Genomic DNA, 19,167 nt, shown 5'->3' on the forward strand with positions numbered 1-19,167 from the left:
TTTTCCTCTAATTTTTGCGACTGGTTGTGACTATGAAGGCCCTGGTCTGGGTCTGGATCACCCTTTTTCTCAGTTAGAACTGCCTACTCTTCTCCCTACTACATGTGGAAATGCTTGTGCCTAGAAAGCCATGTATTATTGTTATTAGTTCAGGGAGAAAGGGAAGCTTCATGTGAATCCTGGCATTTAACCCCTGTGACAGACCCAGACATTAAAGTAAGTGGTAGTCTTTTGTTATTGTCTCAAACTTCACATGAGATGCTTTAATATGTATTTGAAAGTCCTATTATGTTTAAATTGCTTTCAGATTAAATCTCTGGGGAATTTACCTTTTCCTTTATCAGCATGAGATAGCAACAACTTCAGCAAGTAAACCTAATGGTGGTGAGCACTGGAGTCTCACTCCATCAGTGCCTACAGCCCTCAGGGACTGCAGTAAAGGGCATATCACATGGTTAGTGGTGTTCTTTTCTGTTTCTGGGCTCCGAGAGACACAGTGGCTGAAGAATACAAAGAGATTTAAACAGCTTATCCTGGTTTAGATGCCTGGAGCCAGCACTAAGGGGGTAATTTACATTTTTCAAAGTCCCTTCTAAGCTATAGCTCACTGTGGTAGGCACTGAAAAGCCTTTATTTCCATGGTTGGTCATAGAAATACCCCTACCTGAGTTTAGTAATGCTGACTACAGCAGAAGCAGTGAAGCAGAAGCTTTTTTTATATTAACTGTCCACACAGGAACTCATACTCCACAACATGCTTTCAGCTTTGTCATACCACAGTAAGTCAAAGGGTTTCTGTATTATTTCTCCAGCTAGGCAAACTGAGAGCGCAGCTGCCGCATGGAAGGATAGCTAAAGGACTTTAACCTCTCTTGCCAGAAGAGTGCAACAGTTTGTAGAAAATAGTTTTCTGGCTGGTCTATGTACGCACAACATTGCAAACAAGGTGTTTTACTCAGTGCCCAGACACTTTGGGTGCCACCAAGGATATAAACTACTTTTTTCTCTGTTTTTTTCATGACCCATGATTTAATGCAGAAAGTCCATAGAAGCCTTCCCTTGCTAGACTTGCCATGAGACAGCCTCTCACTAGAGTTTCTGCAGATTAAGTTTTAGGTATTCATAAACTATTTTCCACATTTTAGCAAAATTAATTGCTGGGGGAAAATAGCAAAAGTCAGTCTGCATCCAAAAGTTAGTGCAACACAAACTTGGAACATCTTCTCTGCATCCAAAATTTAATTCTAAAAGTCATATTTATCCAACCAGAATACATAAATAATACCAAATGGCTTACATGTCACTGCCACGAAGTGACAACTGTCAACAAATGTGTGAATCAAATGATTCATTAATAACCTAAGTACAATCAATTGACTAACATTCCCAATAATCCACACACCTGAAATAAAGCATTTTTTGATATGGAATAAATTCAGAGAAGAAACTAGGGGGGGTTTTTATTTCTGTCATAGCTGTTTCTCTTCATATACTTGATGCCGTGTGCATGTGGTGTGTGTGTGTTCATGCATCATAGTGGTTTTGGATATTAAGCTTAAAATTCAGAATTATTTTCTTACCTAAAAAAAGATACTGAGGCTATGCCACTGGTTATTTGAGGGTTTTTTAAAACATATCCAGAGAAGCAGTCCCAGTAGAAAATTATTTGGCAAGTCACTTGCATTTTTGGTAATTAGTGGATAAAGATCACTTGTACCCAAATGTATACAAAACTTTACATTCTATGAATCCCTCCATATGACTTTAAAGAAAAAGAATTTAAAAATGCCAAACTTTATTTATCATTCAAAGTGAGGTCATTGACTAAGAATTATTGAGAAGCCAATGGGAAAATCTTGCAGAAAAAGTAACCCTTGCCTAGGATTCATGTGGTGTCTTTTGACAAGTGGTTCAAATTAGGAGTCAACAGTTGGAACACCAAAAAATTACTGTCAAAAGTCTTTAGTAAACACAACTTTACATCATGAATGTTTTTAACCTCCTGACTCTTATCTGTTTGTGTTCTTTAAAGCAATGTCAGGGTCAGAGATGGAGATTGGTAGATGAGTTGTAGTATTACATCAAACAGAGTCTACATAAACATATACACTACTTTCACTTCATTGATGTCCCATGGCCTATATAAAAGCATTGCCTGGTTGATTGATACTGCCCTAAGTTACTATAACCTGTTCTAACACATGTTCATTACATTTACATAAATGAAATATGAAGGGACTGATTTTTTATGGGTCTACCTTTTGTACAGAAGAACATCTCACAAAGTCTGCTTTAGCAAACTTCTAGGTTTCCTCAATTTGAATTCACAAAAGATAGCAAGGAAAAAAAGGGCTGGGCCATCATTTCAAGTTGACCTGGAACTATAAAGGAAACAAACCAAAACCACTTTCAAAATGTTTTATAATCAATGGGGAGGAGTGTTGTTTATCTTTTGTTTATCTTACTGGGTACACTGAAAAGATCTGACTTCTAAAAGGCTACAAGTTGTTAGGAATTGCCTGAGCAGTTCAGATACTGCTAGCTGCCTGACAGGAAAGAAAAACTTGCCAAAGACCTGAATACATGATGGTGCATGGGAAGAATGAGATTTTTTTTAAACTAATGGAAGTTTTGTTATGTAGGCTTGTACATTATACAAGTACGCTGTTCTTGCATTAAGTGTCTTTATCTGGTTACTTAAAAATGATGGTGATGTGTTAAAAAAACCTTTTTAAAAATAATTTCACATATATCACCAAAAGATATTTACTCTCAGTTCACCTCAGTTTTCTTAGACAGAAAAACTCAGACAGGACAGTGGCAGTGTAGAGTAATTTGAGAGGCAAGTAGCTTATGTTAAGCAGTCGGTCAATGATCCTCAATTCTGCTCATAAAAAGGTGTCTAAACAGCAAAATCCATAAATAGATAACTGAAGGAATGCATGCATACACATATACAAATGCATATGTGTTCTTTGAGTCTTTGTCATTTTAAAACTTGGTCCACTTTCCATTCGTAATTCTTTTTCATGTTTCGTCATGAATGGGACTTTGTTTTGCATTGTTTCCTTTTTCTCTTTGGGAGAGGAAACAGACATATTTCTGTATATTTTTCACTTCATTTTGAATGGTAAGAGAGTCGTAGTTTTCTAAGACAGATGTACAAGAAAAAGTAGAAATTAAAGGGGGGAAAGAGCTTGAAAAGTCTAATTGCAATGTTCTGCAGAAATTGTTGTGCCCTAAATTTTCAGCTAAATTTTACTCCCAGACATGTGAAGTCCAGAGAATTGTTTTAAAATCTGTAAAATCAGATTTCTTTAAAGTACTTAAAAATACTAATGAGTTTCAACTTTGGTGTATCTAGCTAGAGATCTCCAAAACTATCTGAATTTTTAAAAAAAAAGTAAAGTGAAGATGTGTCAAGTCTGTAATCAATGAGAATGCTTTTGAGAACTGACTTATGATATGAGGGGTAAAAGATCACTATATTATAAATAAAACCTTTGGCATCAATATCAGAAAACAGAGTGAATAACGACATTAAACATGCTCTGCAGTTCTGCTTCACTTTCTTTCACATAAATGATGTATTTACAAAAGAAGATAAATAAATGTAAAAAGAACCAAAGAAACAACTAAATGAAAAATCATGCTGCATTAGATGACTTTGCAGTGGAATGTGCTATTTCAAGCTTGGTACATACTGTGCATACCAGAATAAAATGATCTGTTCAGCACAGTGAAGTCTGAGTACTTTTTCTCTTACTGGAGTGGCAACTGTTGCAGGCAAAGGAGGAAAGGAAAGATTTCCCACCTACACCTCCCCTAGGTGATACGGAGGAGATGGAGAGGGTTAAAAGGACAGACAGGTATCTCATTTATTTTTGGACTGTTTGACAAATACTGGTTTCCCTGAAGTGTGTGTTTTGAGGACTGATCCTCCTCTCATCCCAGGAGCAGTAGTAAAACTGAGCCCAGGCACAGGAGATCCTGCTTCAGCTGCACAGCCCCTCCCGGAGGTTAATGTAAGGACTCGTACGTGCATGTGTGCAGTAGTTACAATATCCTGATGGCTTTATTACCCTTGAGGCCTCCTCTTTGGCATGTCAGTGTACTTCTAAGTTGCAGCCACACGACGAAAATTAAACAAGGGGTTTTTTATTTTTTTGCTGTGGAAATATGAATTCAGTTGCTTCAGTTTCAATGGGATTTCCCTCCTCTCTCCCCCTGCCCTTGTTTTTTGAACATTTACATTTTTAGGAAATGTCAAGAACAGGAGACATTTGTGACAGGGAAAAGGGGAGGGAATAGCCCCTGTTCATCCATTCCCCTCCTCCAATTTCACCTCCAGCCCCCACCACATTTTTCCTTGTTAACTGTGTTAGAGCAAAGAGGTGGGAGTGAGGGAATAAAAGCATTCCTGCATGTCTGGAGGAAAGAAAATAGATAAAGGGGGAAAGTGAAAAGGGAGGGGAAGAGTGACCAGGGACTTGAACTGCCAGTGAAACGATGCTTCTCCGGCCCTCCTGTTCAGATAATAGTTAACTCGGGGTTAAAGATTAATACCCGGGCAAAGCAGTGTATAAATGGCCCGAGCAAGCGGAATGTATGTAAAGTGCCTCCTGCTCCCCAGGCCGCCGAGCTGCCCTCCCCCGGCCCCTGCTCAGCGGCATGAGTGGCCCGCGGTGCGCGCTGTGCCACGGCTGGCTCCCCGCGCTGCTGCTGCTGGCGCTGCTGATGCTGCCGGCCCTGCCCGGCGCCCGCCTCGTCCGCGGAGCGCAGCCCGTGCTCTGCGCCCCATGCACCCCGGAGAGGCTCGCTCTGTGCCCGCCCGTCGCGGCCGACTGCCTGGAGGCTGCCCGGCAGCCCGGCTGCGGCTGCTGCCAGACCTGCGCCCTCGGGCCGGGGCAGCCCTGTGGGGTCTACACCGCCCGCTGCCGCCTGGGGCTCCGCTGCCACGTCCCCGCCGGGGAGCCCCGGCCCCTCTCCTCCCTCATCCAGGGGAACGGGACGTGCTTGCCCGCCAGCGAGGTCGGAGGGATGCGCGCGGAAGAGCCAGCAGGTACCGCTCCATCGCTCCCCCGCTCCGCGCCGCCGGACGGGCCGGGTCGGGAGCTGTGCCCGGACGCTGCGGCATAGCCCCGGCCGAGGGCAGCCGGGGGGATTGGTAGGCGAGATGCACCGCAGCTGGAAACGGCGCTGCGGGCTCTGGGAGACAGAGGCTGGGAACAATGAGCGAAGTTAGGCAGGCGTTTGAAAAATAAGGAAACTGGAATGCACTTTCCAGGGAAACGTGCTGTTCGAGGTGAGGTGCATCCTGGTGCCGGGCATAGGATGTTCGCAGCAAGCTGGTATGCTACAGTCTTGAGAGCACGAAAACCCTAAAGCACAGTGATGGGACAATGCAGAATAACCAGAATAAAGTATCTGGGAGGCTGCAGACAGTTTTTCTTTAGTACTAAACAGTAGCTACAGTAGGACAAACGTTTTATAGGCTTTGCTTATGTCCTTCTCTAGAAGCCATGAAAGAGAGTGAAAAGACTAAACGGGCTTTGTGCCTCGTTTCATTTCAGGAATAAAATGTATCTGGAGTAGTGGAGTGCTAGTCAAACTATCTTGAGGCAAAATGGCATCTCAAGCGTCTTAGACTATATGATGGGCAGGAATTTCTTCAGTGTTATTTCTTTATTTTTCAATTTATTATGATTATTATTATTATTTTCATCATCATTACTGCTATGTCCATGAAGTGATGATGAAGGTAACTTGGTAGCATTACAAAAATAATCATCGTTGACTCAAAATAACAATAGCCATCAGTAGACGTAAGTGGAGTTTCTCTTGTGCTTGAGGGGGTGAGGAAGGGAGAGAACAGTGACTAAACTGAGTATGTAAACTACCTGTATTCGATTTGATTCTTTCCAGAGTTTGCTTGCTTGCTTGCTTCGTTCCTTTCTTTCTTCTTTTCTTTCCCTCCTCAATTTCTCATCTCCATTTTTTGTTTAAAATTTTCAAAGGGTGCTTTTTAGTCCATTGTCCGTTTACAGCCTTGATCCAGCAAGTAATTTAGACACATAAAAATTTTATCCTATATCCTATCACCTGCAATTGCAAAGAGCTTCTGTTGCTTTCAGTGGAACACTTCACACATGCTGATTTAGGCACTGGCAAGCAGACCATGATCTGGCAGATCCAAATATTTTCTGCCAGTCCTTTGCTATTTGGTCTACTGCAGGCCAGCATGAGCTACTGCTGTCTCCTGTGAATTGCTACCCCATCTTATTTGTGAGGCAAGAACAAAGTACAGGATACCACGGGATGAGGTCTGGAGCAGTTTGTCTCATGAATAAAACCAGAAATACATCACACTGACAAAAATGTAAATTCATTACAAGTTTAGCTTCAGTCTTTTCTCATTTAGCCAAGTTTCTACAAACCACCGTGATCAAGAAGGTTTTTTAATTTCTAACAGACTGGCTGCAGCTTCATCTTTGGTATTCAAGTAATTTTGATGGATCATAAAATACCCAACATGTTAGAGAACATCTGCTGAGCCCTTCTATGAATTTATGACCAAAGTATAATTTGCTGTGCTGCACATGTAATTTATTCCTACAAGATCTACTCTAATGGATCTGTCTTAGATACTACTTTATTTTTTTTCTTTTGGTTGATCTTTTTCTTCATCTTTTTAACTTCAACAAATAAATGCAAAATTTCACTGAAATTTCACAAAATTTCACGATTCATTTCCAGATTCTATTGAACGTGATGGTATGCCTTTGGAAAGCACTGAAATAACACAGGATCAGCTGCTGAACTATCAGGTGATGTTCCCCATAGACCAGGATAAATCCATCCCCTGGAATTCCATCACTGCATATGAAAACATGAAAACAAAGAGAATATATGAACTCAAGAAATGGAAAGAGCAGGTGGGTTGTTTTTTTTTTTTTTTTCAGAGATGATTTCAGTAGATCCTTGCAAAAAATTCTAGCAGCAACATTGAGATGTCAGTATTTTGGGTAGCTGGCAAACCAACTTCTGGAATGTCCTCATCAGATGCTTGAGGAACAGGCAAAATGTCTGGAGCAATAATAACAGGCGTGCATCAGGTATGTCCTACACAGACTTCATCCAGAGGCTGAATGTTTCACCACATTTACAATCATATGATAACCTGGTCCCTTAATTTACAGGAATTCTTGGACTCCTTTTTTGTTTTAATTAAGAAAAGGCATTTGTCACTGGTCTGACACACAGCGAAATAAAAGGGAATCCTTCCATGTAGTTATTGATGAAACACCAATGCAAACCAAAACTTGATTCTCTCTGATCACAAGGAAACACTTTTAAGTACATTCATGTAGAAAGACAAAATGCTCAACAATTAAAGTGGTGTTCGACTTTGCAAAATCCCAGCGGGTAGTTGGGGTGTAGCGCCTTTGCAAGCAGGTTTCTGTTCCACTGGAGGGCACTAGAGAACCACGCTTAGACCCCCCCCAGGCAGCAGCACCTGTGCATTACGGAGCTGGGTTAGTCGGGCAGCACAGAAGTCTGGGTTCGTAATGGTCACAGACAAAAAAATGGAAAAGAAAAAGCGAAAATACAATAAGCACCACCCTACCTTAGGAAGCCTCATTCCATATCCAGAACAGGACTTAATCACTGATTTAGTTTGAACTGTTATGCACATGCGCTGTTAACTTCAGTTCTGATTTTAGGGCTTCTGCTTTTCTCACTCAGAGCCACAGATAAACCCACAGACTGGAATGTGACAACTTATATGAGGGGAGATCTTTCAAAAGCAGAGGCTATGTTTATTTTCACTCTAAAGTAGAAATATTTGTTCTGTGACTTTTCCTTTCTTGCACTGATTCAAGGTACTGTTGATGTACAGAAGTTGTGACTTTGAAAAAGAGAGACAGCAAATTGTGAAAACAGTGAATATTGCAAACAGTTCTTCATTCCCAGTTCCAAGAACTTTGGGGTTTGGTCCCAGAGCTACAGAATAGCTCCATGTTACTTTGGCAACGGTTCTGTCCTGTGCAAAAGATAACAAACATTCAGATGTTTGTTCTTGCACCATCTATATATATCTTGCACCTATCCTCCATATATCAACACAGCAGAAGGCCATGGCAACCCAGAAAAACGTGGCCAATCTCACATACCAGTCTTCTAATGTCCATCTCCCCATAATAGGCTAGATTGTACCCTCTGAGCAGTAATGTGTTTACTTAGTACAGGTTAAATTTCCGTGTGTGGCAATTTAAGGACTAAAATCCCCATGTTTATGAGGACAGAAAATACCTCAAAGAATTAAAAACAAAGGTCTGAATGCAACACCATAGTATTCTGGCTTTGCTCCTACTGAAACCAGAAAAACACATACTGGTGTAGATTTTATGCCTAATAAGTATTTTCAGCTTTTTACTGTCTATATTCTGGTCACCTTGTGTGTAGCTGATTTCCTTGTGATTTTGGTATCCACTACCTGTGCATGGTATTCTTGCAGGGTCCTTGTCAGAAGGAGCTCTACAGAGCCCTGTATAAATTGGTGAAGGCTCAGCAGAGAAGCAGAGGGGAGATTTACAAATTTTACTTGCCCAACTGCAACAAGAATGGATTTTACCACAGTAAACAGGTGTGTGTGCCTTTTTCCCCTTCTCTGCTCCCAGCAGTGCTGCAACTAGCCTGATACAGCCAACCCTTTCACAGCCCTCTGCTCCCAAACTCACAAGTTTGTGAAAACAGGGATACTTAGTAGTGAGAGCAGATGGTTTGTCCTTCTCCTCAAGGTGATCCACATGCTGGGAGCTGTCAGCAATAGAGGCAGGAGTCTCTTCCCTTTGCAGAACAGGTGCACTCAAAGCCTCTTCCAAAATATTTTAACCCTGTCTGCTCCCATGCACTTGATTTGTTAGCATACTTTCAGTTGACATTAATTTATAATATTTGCCATACTACCTGACAAAGCCCACTGAATATATAATAATCACTTATTAAAAAGTGGGCTCTCAGCTCACAGGCAGTGGAAAACCTACATAGGCAGTGAAAGAAAACTTTTTGGAGCAAAATTAACCTTCTGAAAGTCAAACAAAAAAACTGATTTGTGCCACCTGTGGATTAGGTTATTTGTTCATTTCCATTATACTGTCAAAAAAATCTGTTGCAAGTTACAGTGAGAGTAATCTGCAGAATTAACTAAAGCTCTGAACCTTAAGCCACACCCTGCAACCACAGGTTATACACAAAAATTTAGTAGGTCTATGTAAATCTGTGTCACCAAGACTCCTTGGTTTTGGGCATAGCATCACGGTGTGACTCACAAACACTGTGACCTGGGACCTAAATCTGTTTAAGCCCCTCCCCAAGAAAAAAACCCAAAACATACCAACTTATTTGTCTCCTTGTGTGAAGAGGCAGACAATTCAGTCACTGCTCTCACCCTATCAGATTGTATATTCTCCCATCCTTCCATTTCTCACATTGGCACTGGAAGATATTGCTGCTTTCTACTGCAGTTTACCAAGGACTGGACAGTTCTAAATCTGAAGTTGCTCTTGTGATAGCTGAGCTTAGGTCTTGGGTCCCTAACTAAGTGTGTTGTTTAGAGGCTCTGTAGACCACTGCATTCAAAACAAGCCTGTGCATGGTGGGTCCCCACCTTCTGATCCTCATTCTGTCCAACACCTCTACTTGCAGTACCTCACAGGTAATCTTACAGTTACTTATTGTGATTTTTTTTTTTTTTTTTTTTTGCTAATAATATTCCAGTGTGAAACTTTACTGGATGGAGAATCTGCTGCATGTTGGTGTGTCTATCCAAAAAATGGTAGAAGAATTCCTGGATCTCCAGAAATTAAAGGAGACCCAGAGTGCCAACAGTATCTCAGCTCACAAGAATAAAACTAAACACCAAGGTTTTTCACACCAGGTTTTCTGTGGGGCCTGTTCTTGTCAGGAGCCATTCCAGTCAGGAGCCATTTCACTAAAGTAGTCTTGTGCACCTGATTTTTAGTGTATGAGTAACCCCATAAAGTAACATTTTTACTGCACTGAGATTGCCTAGATGTTTAAGTGACAAATATGAGCAACTGCAAGATCAAATCCTGTAATTTTGTATATTTTGTTTGTATAATATTATATATATCCTCAAATGTAAAGCTGATGAATTATTTATTTTACAGTGCATGTATTTTTGTCTCTATGTGTTGTTACTAATTTATATTCTCAAACACTTCATAACTTTATATTTAAATACTTAATATTATTGCGCTTAAATGTATGCATCATGTTGGAGGAATGTTGCTACTTAAGACTTCAAATGGCATAGATATTGGGAAAAATGGCTTGTAAACTTGCATTTTTGTACTACATATTTCTAGATGTAAAACTGAATTTTAAAAAATAGATTTTAGTAGAAAGCATGCTTAGAAACTTATTTAAAACCTGTTTTGTGTACATATTACGTTACTTTTGCACTTCTGTTTCAGTGCCAAGCTGTTTCTTAAAAAGCAAAGATTATATACTGAAGCTCCTGATGGGACAGTATTTGTATCTATTATTTAAATATTTGCACTGGATAAACGGCAAAACATAATATGATATTCTGCACCACATTGGACAGGTGTAAGTCATTCACATGTTGACAATGGCATATTATTTAAAATGAGCTATTAAAGTCTTCTACTCTGCCCTTGTCTTTTGTTTACTGCTTGCTTCCCTTCAACAGGAAAACAGGCAAAAGTCTTACAAATCTGCCTCCTGAATTCTGCACCTTTTTCCTTCAATGAGTTTCCTTCTTTTGGTCTCCCTGCCCTGTTCCCATAGTCCTGTCCTCTCTAGTCCCAGCTGTGCCATGCAGCTTCCAAGGGAAGTTATTAAAAGATTTTCTGGATAGGAAAGCTGGATGCTTTTCTCCACTTAAAAGCCCAAGGCAGAAGTATTAGTACACTTAAAAGATAACATCAAGACTAGAAACAGCCATTTCCTGCACAGAACGTCAGAGGTTATAAAAAGGAGGCTGGAAAAAACCCAGCCTTACACTTTTTTCTGAAAGCAGAGAAGACGGTACTCTTGGCTTGGGATATGGTCCATTTCCCTCCCCTACAAGTTCCTTTGACTTAGTGATTGTAGAGAAAAAGAGAATGCAAGTGACTGCCATTGCAGCTTCAAGCTGATTTTGTCCATGGAGAAACTGATGTGGGAGTAAGTCCCACAGCTGAAAACAGTCTGCACCAATCCTTCCTATGAAAACAGCCTGAGAGTGATAACATTTTCTAAGAGTCTGGCAAAAGTGAAAGCCTAAAATCCTCCTGACTTTTGTTGGTACAAGATTTGCATTTTAAATGGGAGAGGGAAGCAGCTTCTAGAAACTGCAAAACCAAAGCCTGTAGATCTCTGCTCTCCCTGTCACATTTCTGTGGCATCATATGTTGCACTTGCTGACTGTGTTGGCTGTATCTGCATGCCAATGTCTGCCGATCTGATGGGGGTCTATTAAACTACTCTAGATTTAAAAGTATGGATATACTACTGACCTCCTTTGTGAAGTCTTTTGAGATCTTTCCAAGGAAAGCACTGCAAAAAATCTGTTGATGGTATTGGTATTGTAAGTAACTAATTACAAACATCCCTGTAATGAGTTACTGTGAGACCTGGCTAAAACTGTGTCCCAGCATCACATTCACTATCTCCAAATGCTTGGCAATCACTGTATCAAAATAATGAAGAAGCAGCAAATTTGGGCATAATTTTGGAGCCCTTTTCAGGGAGTCTACTCAGCACTGAACAATTGTCATGGCATTGCCATGGGAAAATGGTGAAGAGAGGAAATCAGTCTCTCAGCTACAGCACACTCTTAAGAGCACTCTGACTTCTCTCACCCCATAGACCTTGTGTAAAGTTTTATCTCTAAAGAGCAGAAATTGATTCTTTTTGTTGGGATAATTATATATAGGGGAAACATTCATAGCGTTAATAATAGTCTATTTGCAGAATAGCAATCCAGTGGACAGCTACTTCCGACGTTTTGCAGGGTGGAAGGTACCCATCCTAGCTGTAAGAAATTGGAATTTTCAGTAGGGACAGGGATTTAGGAGACACTCTTTCCTCTAATTGTTAAGTACCAGAAGCAGAAGTTACTTTGCACAACATTCAGGCATGACAGGCCAATTTCTTAGAAGGGTTTAGCCCCTTACATCCCACTGAAAGTTGCAGGAGAGGGGTGCCTCTTTATCTGCAATCTGGCCTCCTGTGACATCTTGCCAGGACTCACCAGGACAGACATTTGCTGAGCTGCTCTGGGATGAGCTGTCTGAATTGGACCAGACTCTTCCATATACTGGGATTAGGACTAATGCAAGGAGGCAAAGCAGGCAAATGTTATCTCCCCTATGAAAATGCTGCCAGAATCTTGGACTACATTTACACCATAGGTGACATATATCATCCTTTGTCCTAATTCTTATATCAGCCTCAAACATCAGGGTGAAAAATCAAAGGTCTGCAGTTTTCCTTTGTTTTATTTTTTCTGTTTGTGGAGGATTTTGGTTTTGCTTTTTTTTTTTTTTTTTTGGCATGTCTCAGCTGGCAGTCCTGGCTTCACTGTGTGCCTGCTGCAATGGCTCCTCCTGTGCTGGCAAACCAAGCCTGGCAGGAATGAGTAGGCAAACAAGGAAGGTGCCACAGGATACTCTTAGTAGCTCAGGTCACCTAGCATGTAGCTGGATGTTTAAAGGGAATGTACTGATCCTTGTTTTTTCCCTCCCTTCATACTCACTTGCATTCCTCCTACTCTACCTAAAAAGAAGTTAGTTGGTGGGAAGGTCTTAGATGAGCATCTCTAATGTTTGGTTCATGTCATCTGAGACCCCTACCTACCCAGTTTGTGCTTCTTCCTGCCAAAACCTTGTGAGGTTTGCTGCAGCAGGGTTTCTTCCAGCCATGCCTCCTCCTGCCCATGGCCTACAGCCAGCTGCAAAATGCTCATAGCACAGAAATGAGGTCACTGCCCTCTGCACTTAATTTTCTACCTAACATTTCCCCTAAAGCTGTCCAAGATAACCAAAAATCACCTGGTATTGGGCTCTGCTCATACTGAGTCAGTTCTGCTCATTGTTTTGGTGTACAGCAGAGACACATTTGTGTCAACTAGAGCGGGCAGAAAGTGAGGGGAGAGAAAGGAGTAAAGAAAATGGTGGTGAAGGGCAGCCAACCCCAACACTGAAAGCTCGTCAGCATTTCTGTCACTTCTCTACCATAAGAACACATGGTTTGGAAAAGCAAAACTTAGCCAGGGAACAGCTTCCTGCAGACCCAGTCCAAAATACAATTAGATATTAAGCACAAAAAAATTTAGCCTTTTACTTTACAAACATATTCCTTTGATCTTGCACTTGTTAATGTGAGTCTTAAACACAGAAAAAAATTAAAAGGTAATCAGAAAATGCATCATATATAGCTTTCTTTCCTCAGGGAGAAGAAAAGTGGGATGAAAAAGAATGGGACATGGCAAAGACTCATCACAGGATTTACTGCATTTCTGGAAAGCACTCAGTTCCCACAGCTTTAGATATTACAAGGAAACCCTAACAAAATGCTAATACAGAGCAGGTTTTTTGCTGCAAAGTCAGAAGTAAAGATGTTTGTGCTTTGCCAGTAGTCGAGCAGCACTGACTTTTCAGAACTATGTTATTTTTCTACACACATCATTGCTTTGCTATTGCAGAACAACACCAATATCTAACCCCTGCTCAACCCATAATAATAATAATTTTTTTTAAAAAATAATACACTAAAATAATAAAGAAAAAATGCCTTTAAAAAAAAAAAAGATCCAAGTGACTCACTCCAAGCTAGACTCTCCGATCATGCTGCAAACTGAGTGGTCAAGTCCTATGTGTATCTTTAGACAACACTTTTGAAGTTGGTCTACTTTTCCTCGGCTGTCACTCCACTGATAAACCACTATCCTAAACAGTCTCCCCAGGCTGCACTGAAAACAGGTCTCATGTTTTCTGTTTGCAAACACATTTCACATTTTTGGACCAATTGTTGCTGTACATTGCATCGAGAATTGGGCAGGTATCCAGACTACAGAGGAAAGTGGGGTATGAGCATCTTAATAAACATCTAATTGTGTTTATTTGATTCTTTGAGATTTGGGTAGGTGGTATTATTGAGTAACAGTAGCAGAGTTGGTGCAAGTGGAAGGCTTCTCTTACTGACATACAACCCTATATTACCTAGTAATTCTTAGGTCTAAGGTGGGAGGGGACAAAGAAGAAGATGATCTGTTAGGAATACAGCCCCTTCATTCTGTATTACCAGTAAGTACCAAAAACAGCAGTGGAGCAGGAACCCAGACATACCAGCACTTGCACTCTGAATAATGAAAATAGCTCTGCCAGTGAAGGCTTTATCTTCCCTCTTTTTCTCCTCCCTTGACTTACATCCTCTCCCAGAGTGTAAAGTACATCTGCAAGGAAACTACTGTGAGGGTTCAGGAAGAGGGGAAGCATCCCATGAGAGAGATGTGGGAGTAAGGGTGCTCGTGGATGTTGCAGTAAGGTCAAATGAATAAATTTAAACTTAGTCTATTCCAGATCATGGCTGTTTTATTTTGAAAAAGTTTCTGCTCATCTTTTCAGACTCCCTCTTGGATTATCAAGTCTGAGTGGCAGCATGGGCAGCCCAGCAGAGACAAGGGCACACAAAGGAATGCAGTGTTGGGCACATGCTTACCTCCTTGGTGCTTTCTTACCAGCCACATTTCCCATCAGGGACAGTGCCTGACGAACAGACACAGCTCTTCTAGTGGAGTCTTTGTGCTGCAGTTATGTTATGCTGAACACAGCATAGGCAGTCTTCCTCTTGTTCTCAGTCTCCTCCAATGGCTGTTAAGCTAACAAAAAGCCTATTTGTGCCTATACTGAGGCTTTTAGTTGTGTAATTATGTGAATGGTGACAGGTGATTTTTCCTCTTTCTCACTGACAGTGCTTTGTAGTTCACCAGACTGATGTGGAGATGCTGAAGTTCTTTGGAAAAGCATCTTAGTGTGGGACATCTGTGGAGGCATAGAGCAAATAATGGCTACATCATCATCTTCTCTCATATTTTTTCTTTGCCTATGGTTTCTGCTTATTGCTGCTTTGGCAGCTGAGCCCTTACCATTTAGCCCCAGCAAGGGAACAAAGATCAGCAATGTGTTACTGGTTGCTTGATAATAGCAGTGTAGAAATGTATGGCAGGATCTGGGGGCTGAAGGTTGCATGCATTACCCCTGTGATAAAACAATAATCAACTTTCCAAGCTCAGTCTGTTAGGTCTTTTTTACTGAGTGCAAGTTACATGACACAGCAGACATAGGAAACATGTTTCACCTTGAATATTCTCTATATGGCATAAGCAGGAAAAAATAGCCTCTGCTCACCAGTTGCAAGGAGTGACGGAAATGCACTCTCAACCTGGCTCTTGTAAGCAAGTCCCTTCACTACTCCACTTTTGGAAGGAATTACCACAAATGGCTGTGGGAAGCAGTCCTTCTCGGTGACATTTTCTTTTGAGTTTTTCAGGTTAGGTGATTTTTCTGGATGAAACCTCAGCTTCCCTCTGCAAGGATAATTTTGCTGCCGTTCTTTCCATCCCAGCTCATGGAGGGAGCAGTGGGGTGAAATTAGCCTTGACGGAGAAATGCTCTTAAGGAATTTGGATAGGTCAGCAGAAGTGGAAAGCCAGGATGCATACAGCAGCAGGACACACATTCTGCAAGGTTAAACTGAGATTTGCAGCATTACCCTCTGCTTTTGCTAATACCTCGTCTCCATTTTTTTTTGTGCAGCAACATTCTGCCTTGAAGTCATTTACATTTTTTAACATACGTACAAGGTAAAAGCAAAAGGAAAGTTTCTTTCAATGGGATTTTCTCTAAGGCTGGTATATATACTTCTACCTCTCCAAAATTTGAACTGGAAGAAGTAAATAAAATGCAGAGTTTTAAAACTAAAGCTTCTTCTGGGGAACAACAAATTTGTACTACTTGGCATTTTACCAGAAAATTTTCTTTTGGGAAAAAAAAGTTGTAACATCTTCTCAATCAATTCATTGCATAATGTAGACAATCTCACATGCTGGATCTTCGGACACCAAACTGCTACATCTTGATAGGCTCATAGGCTCAAAGGACGCTTGGGATTGGAAGGGATCTCTGGGGATGACCTGGTCCACCCTCCTCTGCTCAAGCAGGGCCACCAGGGAATGGTTGCCTGGGATTGTGTCCAGATGGCTTTTGAGTATCTCCAAGGATGGAGACTCCAAAACCAAATGCCTAAATATGTTCTAGTTAGAAGATAGTCAGGTCCACTGGACATACCAGAAGACTTCTCTTCTAAAAGCCTTGAACCTATTTAGCATGCTTGCTGATGAAGCCATTACTGATACCGATCACAGAAATCGTGTCCTTGGAATACTCTGATATCCCTTTTGGATCTTATTTTTGGATCTCTCAGAAAAAAAGAAAAAAAAAGTGGGAGTTGGGAAAGAAAAAGGAGTCCTTTCTAATGTGGAAGCAAGCATATTTTTTTGGTAGAAATTAATAGAAGTGAAGTGTAGGTTACAGCGGGACGGATGGTGACGGAGACAAGAGATCTCTATAGGCAGGTCTTGGGACACAGGCAGTTTATTGCAAAGGGCGTGGGTATAGGGGCACTGCTCAGTGCTGCCAGACTCAGCTCTGAGCAGGCCCAAGAGAGCAAGAGAGTAAGCGGGTGAGAGAGAGAGAGAGAGAGTGTAAGAGCGAGAGTGGAAGTAAGAGCAAGAGTAAGAGAGGAATGGAAGTGTCTGAAGTCCTGGTTACAATACAATAAATCATCTTCTGTACTGAATATTCTAATTGTCACTAACCAATCTAATACAAGATACAAATCCTATAGCATTTACATACAGCCTATAAGAGCTCTTATATTACCATAGAGTGTTACATCTTAACTTCTAAAAACTACTCTTTGGACCCCTTCTGCTGAGCTAGTAGGGTCTGCTCTGACCCTTGGACCTGCTTGCAAGCAGAGGGTATTGTTCCATCAAGAGGGGATTACCTTCAGTCGGCCATACCATTGTTTTCCAGTTGTTCAGTAACTAAGACTTGGTATTTCAAAAGTGGCTTTCATTTCGATGTTGCCTGTAGTTTTCATATTCCCAAAATCTTTTGTCAGGCAATCATATTTATAAGGCTTTCCTGTTTCATCTTCCCCAACAGTGAAGGATTTCTAAAGGCACAGTAGGACCACATAGAAAAGAGCTACCTATGTAAACATTTCATTTTGTATACTAATATGCTTCGGCATCCAGGAAAATTGCTCAGTACTTTTCATCTTTTAAATAAAATTCCTATTGCTGATACGTGAAATCTCTGTGAAGCCATCCTTGCTTACACAGTTTTAGAGTGACTAGAGATGCACAATTCCTAAGAAGTTTGAAAAACCAATACTTAACTTCAGGGCTCAGTTCAATAAGGAATTATGCTGTGTAGGGTTTCTATGGAATTTAGTCATAAAAAGTTCAGACTGTACTAAAAATTAATTCCATGGTTGTGGTATTCAGTGAAGTATCCTTCTCTTGTGCACAAATAGCTAATACTATGCCGTGAAAGGCGGGCGTGCCAAAAAGGTGCAAAAGGACATTCTGGGCTCCAAAAACTATAGCACAGTATATCTATTAAAAAAGGGAACTTTCTCAGTTTGTATGATAATAGAGCTGCCTGCAGGCAGCTTTAACTTGTATTCTGGTCAACTATAGGGATTTATGCAGCTATTTACCACCCTTGTTAAAATAAATACTTACAACATTCATCTGGGTTACATATATACATACTCATGTACCATCTAGAGACAAAATATGCTCAAGAAGAAATCAGCAAGTTTTGCAATACAAACCTTGATCTTTTGTAGTGCCTTGCCATGCTAATATTTGAGGTGTAAATAATATTATCAGTCACAAATTTTTTTCTGAGGCTTCTTAATATTAACCCAGACTACCTTAGTTTCTTGAAAGAGCTTATTAAAAACTAGAAAACAGCTGCAGATGTTAACTTAATAAAATACACCACTTGAGCTGAAGACAGTGAAAGCACCAAGACATAAGGGATTTTCTAATGCATTGGTTTCATTTCTGTCACCAAACCCAAAGTTCTCCACTCACTGCAGCTCTTAGCAGGAATTATTTCTAACCTGTACCTGGAGAGAACTCACCTTCCTCTTAACTGATACTGACCCATACATTTGCTTCATGCTGCCCACATTCTGCTGCTTGGGTGCAGACCACAAACACATATATTTGTTTGAATTGCAGTCTGGCTCCCTTAGGCAGGAGAAAAATGTTTGAATGACAAGTACTTTTGTCTATTGAATTGGACTTCTGTCTTCACAGAAATAGGAATGCTAAAAAAAAAAAAAAAAAGAAAAAGCCACCACTGATTCTTTCATTTTAAAGTTATATTTTTGAAGAGGGATAATAATATTATTTTGCATTTCATACCAATGTCAACTGACAGGGACATCAGATTAATGGCAAGTATCCAATACTAGTGCAAGCAACTGTGCTTGTAAAAAATATTTAAAAGGCAACTTCTGAAAAGGATGAAGCTTTAAATTACAGGTGAGACTTTATTTATGGGGGCTATTTTTAAACATGATTTCTGTTATAATGACGTCTGTTGGAAGCAAAATAACGAAACGGACTTACACACAGATCTTTTTTTTTCCCCTTATGACTGTATGTTTTCTCTGTTACATTACTAAATACCATTAGTACTAATAAGGGAGCTGAATGCCATTTCTTAAATATTCATGTGACAGAGTGCATGCTTGAGTCAGGTTTAGCTCCTTGAGATGTAGGGTTTTTGGGTTTTTTTTATAAAATATATGACTTAAGGACTTCTACTAGCCAGCTTCTTCTAGATGTATTTGTTTTTAATGGTAGAAAAAAACATTTAAAAGTTTAAATACTTGACAAAATACCCAAATCATAAAGCCTGTCACAGGCTGTTAAAACATCTTACATTCTTGCAAAATGTGTCTTGCAAAGCAGCTATCTATCAGTTTTGGCAAGAAACTGATTTTTGTTTTCAGAACACTCCCCAGATTGTTAATAAAAAAAAAAGGAGG

General features: G+C 40.5%; 2 protein-coding genes across 2 annotated transcripts in view; both read left to right on the plus strand.

Annotated features, from left to right (window-relative positions):
* The window catches only part of ADCY1 (adenylate cyclase 1), a 190,457-nt gene extending 183,624 nt beyond the window's left edge, over positions 1–6,833 (plus strand). The window contains exon 20 of the mRNA XM_048296607.1: positions 6,757–6,833. Within this exon, the coding sequence (XP_048152564.1) occupies positions 6,757–6,801 (45 nt within the window). The 3' untranslated portion in view covers positions 6,802–6,833. The remainder of the gene's footprint in view (positions 1–6,756) is intronic.
* IGFBP1 (insulin like growth factor binding protein 1) lies at positions 4,634–10,708 on the plus strand. Its single transcript, XM_048296629.1, has 4 exons — positions 4,634–5,062; positions 6,757–6,935; positions 8,519–8,647; positions 9,781–10,708. The coding sequence occupies exons 1-4, from the start codon at positions 4,672–4,674 to the stop codon at positions 9,910–9,912; spliced, it is 831 nt and encodes a 276-aa protein (XP_048152586.1). The 5' UTR covers positions 4,634–4,671; the 3' UTR covers positions 9,913–10,708.
* The last annotated feature ends 8,459 nt before the right edge of the window (positions 10,709–19,167 follow it).

The sequence above is a fragment of the Corvus hawaiiensis genome, chromosome 1 (genome assembly GCF_020740725.1).
Source record: "Corvus hawaiiensis isolate bCorHaw1 chromosome 1, bCorHaw1.pri.cur, whole genome shotgun sequence".
NCBI classification, from domain to species: Eukaryota; Metazoa; Chordata; class Aves; order Passeriformes; family Corvidae; genus Corvus; species Corvus hawaiiensis.